General features: G+C 51.3%; 1 protein-coding gene across 1 annotated transcript in view; it reads left to right on the top strand.

The window, feature by feature from the left end:
- Positions 1–1,671: 1,671 nt before the first annotated feature.
- Positions 1,672–9,988, top strand: part of ACYP2 (acylphosphatase 2) — a 144,120-nt gene continuing 135,803 nt past the window's right edge. Inside the window, exons 1-3 of the mRNA XM_026652551.2 lie at positions 1,672–1,990; positions 3,962–3,969; positions 6,972–6,980. Coding sequence (XP_026508336.1) covers positions 1,921–1,990; positions 3,962–3,969; positions 6,972–6,980 — 87 coding nt within the window. The 5' untranslated portion in view covers positions 1,672–1,920. The remainder of the gene's footprint in view (positions 1,991–3,961; positions 3,970–6,971; positions 6,981–9,988) is intronic.

Raw genomic sequence — 9,988 nt, 5'->3', positions numbered from 1 at the left:
ATGCTGATGATGCCCGTTAAAAAAATGTGTCAATTACATTTGTGACTGTACTCCTTGGGGGGAGAACTGTATGTCTCCTGCTCTGTTTTACCCGCATTCTGCACATATTTCATGTTATAGCAGTCTCGGATGATGACCCAGCACATGTTCGTTTTAAGAACACTTTCACAGCAGATTTGACAAAACGCAAAGAAGGTACTAATGTAAGATTTCTAAAAATAGCTACAGCACAAAACCCTAGGTTTAGGAATCTGAAGTGCTGTCCAAAATCTGAGAGGGACAAGGTGTGGAGCATGCTTTTCGAAGTCTTAAAAGAGCAACACTCTGATGCGGAAACTACAGAACCCAAACCACCAAAAAAGAAAATCAACCTTCTGCTAGTGGCATCTGACTCAGATGATGAAATTAAATATGCGTTAGTCCCCACTGCTTTGGATCGTTATCAAGCAGAACCCATCATCAGCATGGAAGCACGTCCTCTGGAATAGTGGTGGAAGCATGAAGGGACATATGAATCTTTAGAGCATCTGGCACGTAAATATCTTGCAACACCAGCTACAACAGTGCCATGCGAACGCCTGTTCTCACTTTTAGGTGACATTGTAAACAAGAAGCAGGCAGCATTATCTCCTGCAAATTGTAACCAACCTTGTTTGTCTGAGTGATGGCTGACTAAGAAGTAGGACTGAGTGGACTTGTAGTCTCTAAAGGTTTACATTGTTTTATTTTTGAATGAAGTTTTTTTTTGTACATAATTCTAGATTTGTAAGTTCAACTTTCATTATAAAGAGATTGCACTACAGTACTTGTATGAGGTGAACTGAAAAAATTGTTTTTGTTTTTTACAGTGCAAGTATTTGTAATAAAGTGAGCACTGTACACTTTGTATTGTGTTGTAACTGAAAGTAATATATTTGAAAATGTAGTAAACATCCAAAAATATTTAAAATAAATGGTATTCTATTGTTGTTTCACAGCACACTTAATCGTGATTATTTTTTTAATCGCTTGAGAGCCCTACAGGTCAGTTCGTAACTCTGGTGTTCATAACTCTCTCTAAGGTTCTACTGTACCTTAAATACCTTCCTAAAGTTATTTTCAATGTTAGCAATTGACACGTTACCTAATCACAAATGGAAAAGGACATGTCCTGCATGATTAGGAAGGTGATCCATGAGACTCTATAAAGGTGTGGTCCACCCAATGAGGAACAATTGAAGAGGCTGCCCCAAGTCTCCTTATTCATTGGAGAAGTTGGAAGGGGTCTTTGCCCCAAGCTCCTTTGCTTCCTGGAGAGGCCAGGGAAGGGAGAGACTCTCCTATACAGGCCCTAGTCCAGATCCCCTCACACAGGGGGTGCCCTGACACTCCTCACTTTTTGCAGGTGGGGGCGTGGGTTAACACTACGTCGTGTTGGGGGAGGGGACTTCCTGGGAGGATCAGTGGGTCTCTCCCACTCTTGGAGGTCCTTATGGGGGGCCTCTCCCCTCATTAGGGGGCTGTCTCTGGGTTCAGCGGTCGGGGGAGAGTCCCTCAGGCTGGTTTGGGGGAGGGCTCAATATTGGGAGCTCTCTCCCCTGCCTGCGCGGTCTCAGGAGTTAGGTGCCTGCCCCACCCCGGTGAGCGGTTGAGCCGCCCTCTCTGGGGGTCTCGGTGCGGGCTGTGCCGCAGTACTTGGTCAGTGTCGGGGCGCGGCGCTGTGCGACAGGTGCCGCGAGACACGTTCTCACAGCTCCCACCAGCGGGCCTGGGCAGGGCGCTTCGGGCCGGACACAGGCTCAGCCTGGCAGGCGGCTGCTTTTCCAAGAAACTTGAGCCCCGCGCGCTGCCGTCCGGGCCCCTCCAAACGAGCCCAGGGGGCTAGCGCGCGCACTCCCGCGGCGGATCCGAGCAGGCCGGCTCCCGCGCCTGCACCCCACCATGTCCGCCCTCGCCAAGGCCTCCGGCGTCCTCAAGTCGGTGGACTATGAAGTGTTTGGCCGGGTGCAGGGTAAGTGCGGGCGGACTGGCTGCATGACGCGGCTGGGTGCGCATGCGCGGAGCTGCAAGTTCGTTCCCTGCGCGAACGCGCGTAGCTGGCTGCGGCCTCTGGCCCCTACAGCAGCGAGCCCCGCGCCCGGGGAACAGGGGCTGGGTAGGGGACCCCACTCTCGCCGCCCTCCTCCATGAGAGAGAGGCCTCTAGTCTTTTCCTTATGACTTGCAGGAGTGGCCTCAGCTGGGCAAACGTGTTAAAGTTCAGCATGCGTCTGAGGTCTGACTACGGTCAATGTGTAAAATAAAGGGCTTGTAGAGGTCCTGTTAGTGCCCGTCAAATGTGCATTATCTTTGATGCTTCTAGGCAGTAATCTTGCCCCTCCCATCCATATAATTTTTCCAGAGGGTTGCATAAATGGGAAGTGACTGCCTAGGAAGGAGTACTGCCGAAAGGGATCTGGAGGTCATAGTGGACCACAAGCTAAATATGAGTCAAGAGTGTAACACTCTTGCGAAAAAAGCGAACATCATTCTGGGATGTATTAGCAGGAGTGTTGTAAGCAGGACATGAGAAGTAATTCTTCCACTCTGCTCTGCACTGATTAGGTCTCCACTGGAGTATCGTGTCCAGTTCTGGGTGCCACATTTCAGGAAGGATGTGGACAAATTGGGGAAAGGCCAGAGAAGAGCAACAAAAATGATTAAAGGTCTAGAAAACATGATCTATGAGGGAAGACTGAACAAAATGGGTTTGTTTAGTCTGGAGAAGAGAAGCCTGAGAGGGGACATGATAACAGTTTTCAAGTGTGTAAAAGGTTGTTACAAGGAGGAGGGAGAAAATTTGTTTTTCTTAATCTCTGAGGATAGGACAAAAGCAATGGGCTTAAATTGCAGCAAGAGAGATTTAGGTTGGACATTAGGAAAATCTTCCTAGTTGTCAGGATGGTTACGCACTGGAATAAATTGCATAGGGAGGTTGTGGAATCTCCATTTATTGGAGATTTTTAAGAGCAGCTTAAACAAACACCTGTCAGGAATGGTCTAGATCAGGGGTTCTCAAACTGGGGGTCAGGACCCCTCAGGGGGTCGTGAGGTTATTACGTGAGGGGTCGTGAGCTGTCAGCCTCCACCCCAAATCCTGCTTTGCCTCCAACATTTATAATGGTGTTAAATATATAAAAAAGTGTTTTTAATTTATGGGGGGGGGTCGCACTCGGAGGCTTGCTATGTGAAAGGGGTCACCAGTACAAAAGTTTGAGAACCAGTGGTCTAGATAATACTTAGTCCTGCTGTGAGTGTAGGGGACTGGACTAGATGACCTCTCGAGGTCCCTTCCAGTTCTATGATTCTATAAAAGCTTCGAACTCTCTCCGAGCTATAACTTTAAAATATGAGTGCTTGAGTTTCACAGCCGTACACTGCTGAACTAGGAGGCTGGATTGTGTGTGAAGAACAGAAGCTTTCCCAGAGATGTGCAATAATAGTACCTCTTTACGATGAACTTGGAGGCAGTGAAATTTAATGTGTAGTGATGCACATTGTAAGCCTCCGATTGATCGAAGCACCTTTTGCAAATTGTAGCTCCACCAATGGAGTAAAGTTGTTCGGGGAGGGGGGAGGCTTTATACTAAAAGAGGTCCACAGCATTAGTAATTAGGTGAACTGGCATAATAAACAGAAAAGTTTAAAGATGTTAAAAATTGATAATTAGAAGCGCACTGCTTTGAAGTGATTTCAGGAAGCCCATGATATAGTTCTGTGGGGCAGACATAGCTTATTCTAAGAAATAAGGATGTAATAAATGGAGTATGGAAATAAGTACAAAATCTACTTAAAATACTATAATGGTCAAGTGTAGTCTAAATTATTTTTATTTTCATTCAGTGTATGTGAAAGTAAGATAAGAGGTTGATATCTTGAAGCAGATAAACCTAGGATGGAAGTTTCAGTTCTTCAAGAGTGTGCTCATGTCGATTCCATTCCAGGTGTGTGCGTGCCCATGTGCACAGTTGTCAGAGACTTTTGCCTTAGCGGTATCCATAGTTTTCGGCTTTGGCGCCCCCTTGAGTGCCACATTTATGCGTTGGTATATTAGGCGTCACCGACCCTACACCCTCTCAGTTCCTTCTTACTGCCCATGACTGTTGGTTAGAGTGCCTTGTCTTGCCTTTAGCAAGAGTGTTAGTGGTTCTTCATAGTCCTTTGTTCTACCTAATCTGTACATAGTTAATAGTAGTTGGTTAGTCTTTATAGTGTTAAGTTAGAGTCCCTAGAGTCCCTCTGGGACTTTGTCCCCGAGCGGGGCATGCACCACTCACCTGGCTCCAAACCATGTGCGTCATGCAGCAGGCCGATGCCGATCAGTGACCCCCACAACAGCTGCCTGAAGTGTTTAGGGGAAGCCCATAGAAAGGACAAGTGTCGCATTTGTAAGAACTTTCACCCTCGTACACAAAAGGAGCGAGGCTTCGGAGTGAAGCGCACTGCCGGCACCGGGTTCCACCTGGCACTATTCCCCCTCGCCGGTGCTGAAGAACCCCCAGAAGAAGAGGAGCCCCTCGGCACCGAAGGACAAGGGGGCTGTGGGCAAAGGACCTTTGTTAGGCCATACGCCCACTGTGGGGTTTCACAGGGGTACTGCTGACTTCAGACCCCCCAAGCCCGGCCAGGGATCCACCCCCGACCCCGAGAAGTGGCAAAGGTCGCTGGCCTCTGCCAGGGCCGTCAGGGCCCGAAGTGATCCAGGTGGCCAAAGAGCAAAGCCAGCCGGCTCCACAGACACCACACCAGGTGACTGTCTTGGCTATGACTCCGGCACCAAAGGGGAAGCCTATGGGAGTGCAGCCTCACAGGAGGGCGGAGCACCCCTGATCACCGGACCGCAGGCGTACATCCCCATCTCCGCGACCTCGGACACTGGCACCGTATCCTAACTCTCCAGCTAGATGACCCAGGTCCCTGACGCGTTCCCCGCCTACTAGCTGCAGGATGCCGAGCCGCGATGCTGTTCCCCGTACCGCAGGTACCGGCAAACTTCCAGCCACAGGTCGCCTAGGCCCTGTCTCCTAGACGTTGGTCACCATCCTGGAGGGGCCACTCAGAATCACGGCGCTGGTCCCAGTAGGCCTGGTACTGCTCCTCCAGCAGATGTCACTATTTGCCTTCGCCTCGCAAGTCGCCGTCCAAAGTCAGCAGGCAAACCCAGGCCTCGACGGCTCCATCCTGGTCGCCGGAGGGACAGTGGTCCGGGTTGGACCAAGAATTTAGCCTTCACCCCAACAAGGGAATTATCCTCAATGTGGGAGACCATTGCAGCACCGACCACAGGGCCATCACAGCAGGGACAGTGGCCTACCCAGTGACCGTACTGGAATCCATGGGGAGTGCCGGTGATGCCGATCACATATTCCCAGCCCTCCCTGGCTGCCTCGGATAAGCCAGCCATGGCACTGCTGGCGCCGCAGTCAGAGCATGGTACTGAGCCAGATGCAGCACCAGTGCACCGGACTCCGGCACCAAAGGAGCCTTCCCCAGATAAGGAGGGGGAACACGCTCTTCCTCAAGTGGGACAGTCCTTGTCATCGCCCCCTCATGAGGCGATAGCTGGGCCTTTTCACTCCAGCAGTCCCCCGGATGACTTCAAGGAGCACCAGGCCCTCCTTAATGGGTGGGTGAAAACTTAAAGCTCCAGGTTGAGGAGAAGGCGGAGGAAGCTGATGACCTCTTTGGCGTCATTTCGGCCACCTCCCCTGCTCGGGTCGCATTTCCCCTCCAACTGGGGGTCCTTAAAATTGCCAAGTCACTGTGGCAAACCCCCTCTTCTATTCTGCGACCTCTAAGAAGATGGAAAAGAAATACTGTGTCCCTGCAAGGGGGTTTGAATATCTCTATACACATCCCCCTGCAGCATCACTGGTCATGTCTGCAGTGAACGAAAGGCACAGACAGGGTCAAGTTAGCAGCATACTGAAGAACAAAGAGGCCAAAAGACTTGATTTGTTTGGCAGAAAAGTTTATTCAACGGCTAGCCTACAATTCAAGGTCTTTAATCACCAGGCCCTGCTGGGACGCTATAATTTCAATCTGTGGGATTTCCTGAATAAATTCGAAGAGGCCCTCCCCAAAGATCATGCCCAGGAGTTTGCTGCGCTGCTGGACGAAGGCACATCAGTCGCCGGGGGGTAGAGGGGGGAGGTCGGTCCTCCAAATGGCCTGGTACGCTACCGTCTCAGCGGCCAGGGTGGTCACATCTGCAGTGGCCATGAGATGCAGCAGTCCTTTGGGTTGTCCCAAGAGATGCAGGCCATGATCCAAGACCTTCCTTTCGAGGGTACCGGGGTCTTCTCTGAGCTCACGGACTCAAGACTCCATCACCTTAAAGACTCCCGAGCCACCCTCCGTTCCCTGGGCCTTCATACCCCGCAACAGTCCAGGAAGCCTTTCTGTCCTCTGCCTCCTCCCCCTCAACAGTCCAGGTCCTGGGGAACTCCCAGAGTAGGCGCCTACAGGAGAAAGGATAAAGACAAGGGGCATAAGTGGCGATACCTGTCGTCTTCCTGCCCGGCTTCACAACCTGACCATCCCCGAGCCAGGGAGGCTAAAAAACGTCATTTTGAGGGTACTCCTGAGCCAATCTGTAGGATCCATCCCTCCCCTTCCTCGACTGCCTCCGCCCTTTCTGGTCAGCCTGGTCCTGTATCACCTTGGACTGTTGAGTGCTCAATACAGTTTCGTCAGGCTATACCCTTTATAGGTTTATCACCATCCATTCCTCCCACCCCCCCTTCCCTGTCCCTCTTCAGGGACCCTTCTCACAAGCAGCTCCTCGTTCAGGAGGTCGACAGCCTCCTGCATCTGGGGGCAGTGGAGGAGGTCCTTCGGAACATGGAAGGAAAAGGGTTCTACTCCCGTTACTTCCTAATTCTGAAGGCAAAAGGCAGCCTCAGACCCATTCTGGACCTGCGTCGCCTCAACAATTCTCTCAAGAAGTTGAAGTTTCACATGGTCTCCCTGGCCTCCATCATCCCCCTCCCTGGATCCGGGAGCCTGATACACCACCCTCGATTTAAAGGACGCTTACTTCCATATTTCCATTTTTCCGGGGGCACCAGCACTTCCTCCGTTTCAAGCTGGGCCAATGTCATTTCCAATTCATGGTGATGTCCTTTGCTCTCTGGTCAGCCCCGAGGGTGTTCACAAAGTGCATAGCGCTGGTGGCCGCTTAGCTGCAACATCAGGGAGTCCAAATTTATCTGTACCTCGACGACTGTCTAATAAGGGGCCAGTCCCGAGACTAGGTGTGGCGGCATCTCGGGCTGGTCTGTTCCACCTGTCGTGACCTGGGGCTGATAATAAATGAGAAAAAGTCAACCGTGACCCCAGCGCAATGCATAGAATTCATCGGTGTGGTTCTCGACTCCATTCGGGCCAGGGCCTTCCTCCCTGAGACTCCATTCCAAGCCAAGGTGGACCTCATCTTGTGTATGCGAGCCCATCCACTCACTGCCACCCACATGTGCCTGAGACTATTGAGACACATGGTGGCCTGCACATACATGGTCTGGTATGTGCAGCTCCACCTCAGGCCCCTACAGGCTTATGGATTATGTCCCCAACCAGCACAGCCTGGATCGGGTGGTCAGAATTCCGGACAGTGTACTGTCGCCTCTCACCTGGTGTTAAGATTCCATGCCACTATTGGAAGGAGTCCCCTTTGCGGCTCCGGCCGCATTGATGACCCTCATCTCCAATGCTTTGGACCTGGGGTGGGGAGCCCATCTGGGTGATTTCAGTACCCAAGGTTGTTGGTCCAGTTACGATCGCTACTTGCCAGGGAACTCAGGGCGGTTTGCTTAGCCTGCCAAGCCTTCCCACCTCATATACAGGGCAAAGTGGTTCAGGTACTTGCGGACAATACGGCAACCATGTTCTATATTAACAAGCAAGGCAGAGCCAAGTCGACGGCCCTCAGTCAAGAAGCCCTCAGACTCTGGGACCTCTGTCTGCAGTACGGTATACATCTCATTGCAGCGCACCTTCCAGGGGCCAAGAACACCTTTGCAGATTGCCTCAGCAGGACCTTCTTGTCTCACCACGAGTGGTCCCTCCATCCAGAGGTGGTGAATTTCATCTTCCACAAGTGGGAAACTCCTCGGTTGAACCTGTTTGCGTCCAGACAGAACAGGAAATGCCACGTCTTTTGCTCAATGAGAGGCTTGGACGGGGGTTCCTGTCGGATGCTTTTCTACTCCCGTGGTCGGGGGCTCTGATGTACGCCTTTCCTCCGGAGCCGTTGCTCCCCAGGGTCCTCACAAAGATCAGGTAGGACAGAGCAAGAGTGATCCTCATAGTGCCGGTCTGGCTGTACCAGCTCTGGTACAGCATTCTGCTGAACCTTTTCTCTCAGGCCAGACTTCTATCCCAAAACCGTGGCAGTTTTCTGCACCCGAATCTAGCGGCGCTGCACCTGACAGCTTGACTGAGGCATGGTTGAATGAGCAGGAGCAGCAGTATTCGGCAGATGTTCAGCAGATCCTGTTGGGAAGTAGAAAGCCCTCTACCAGGGCAACCTACCTAGCCAAGTGGAAGTGGTTCTCCTGTTGGACGTCGGAGAAAGGCGTCTAGCCCAAGCAGGCCTCATTGCAGCTCATTCTGGAATACCTTCTGCATCTCAAGCTCCAGGGTTTGTCCCTTTCATTGATCAAGGTCCACCTGGTGGCCATCTCAGCACTCCATCTGCCGCTCGAGGGCAGGTCGGTCTTCACCCAGGACATTCCTCTAGGCCTTGAGCACCTCTACCCACATATCAAGGATCCCGTTTCTCCATGGGACTTGAAGCTGGTGCTGGTGTGGCTCACGGGTCCCCCTTTTGAGCCTTTGGCTTCCTGTTCTCTCCTTCTCTTGTCCTGGAAGGTTGCGTTCGTGGTCGTGGTGACTTTGGCCTGTCGGGTCTCGGAAATTTGGGCGCTCGCCTCGGAGCCATGTTATACAGTTTTTAACAAGGTACAGCTGAGACCTCACCTGGCTTTTCTGCCCAAGGGTGGCCTCTCAGTTTCATTCAAGCCAGGACATTTACTTACCGGTCTTCTTTCATAAGCTGCATAAGTCAGAGGAGGAGTGTAGACTGCATGCCTTGTACGTTAGAAGGGCTCTAGTCTTCTACATTGACAGGACCAAGCCATTCCCTAAGTCTACAGAATTGTTCGTTGCTGTGGCTGACAGGATGAAAGGGCACCCTGTATCCTCCCAAAGAAGCGCCTCTTGAATCACTTCATTCGCTTCTGCTATGATCAAGTGAAGGTGCTGCCCCCGGCGATTGTCACCGCCCACTCAACCAGGGTGCAGGCCTCTTTGGCAGCTTTTCTGGTCCAGGTGCCTATCCAGGACATCTGCAGGGTGACCACCTGGGTCATGCATCCATATGTTTACGTCCCACTACACACTGACTCAGCAGGCCCGGGATGATGCCGGCTTTGGTAGGGCAGTACTGCAAGCCGCGAAATTGTGAACTCCGAGCCTATCTCCGTAGATACTGCTTGTGAGTCACCTAGAATGGAATCGACATGAGGAAGCACTCGAAGAAGAAAAAAATGGTTACCTTGCATAACAGTTGTTCTTCGAGATGTGTTGCTCATGTCCATTCCATTACCCGCCCTCCTACCCCTCTGTCGGAGTTGCAGGCAAGAAGGAACTGAGAGGGCAGAGAGTCGGCAGCACCTAATATACCGATGCATGAGCGCGGCACTCAAGGGGGCGCCACGGCTGACCTTATCGATACAGCTAAGGCAAAAGTCTCCAACAACTGTGCACATGGGCATGCCCATATCTACAAAGGAATGGACATGAGCAACACATCTTGAAGAACAACAGTTATGAAAGGTAACTGTTTTTTCTACATAATTTAACTAAATAACTAAGGCAGTTTGAATAGAGAGGGGATGTTGGCAATAATACAAGGCAAACAACAAGGTCATTGTTTAAATTACATGAATATTTTTAGACAGAGAAGGTGG

Source organism: Terrapene carolina, unplaced genomic scaffold (assembly GCF_002925995.2).
Source record: "Terrapene carolina triunguis isolate 2854851 unplaced genomic scaffold, T_m_triunguis-2.0 Scaffold120, whole genome shotgun sequence".
NCBI classification, from domain to species: domain Eukaryota; kingdom Metazoa; phylum Chordata; order Testudines; family Emydidae; genus Terrapene; species Terrapene triunguis.
The sequence above is the reverse complement of the archived record's forward strand: the minus strand, read 5'-3'. Positions and strand labels throughout refer to the sequence as shown.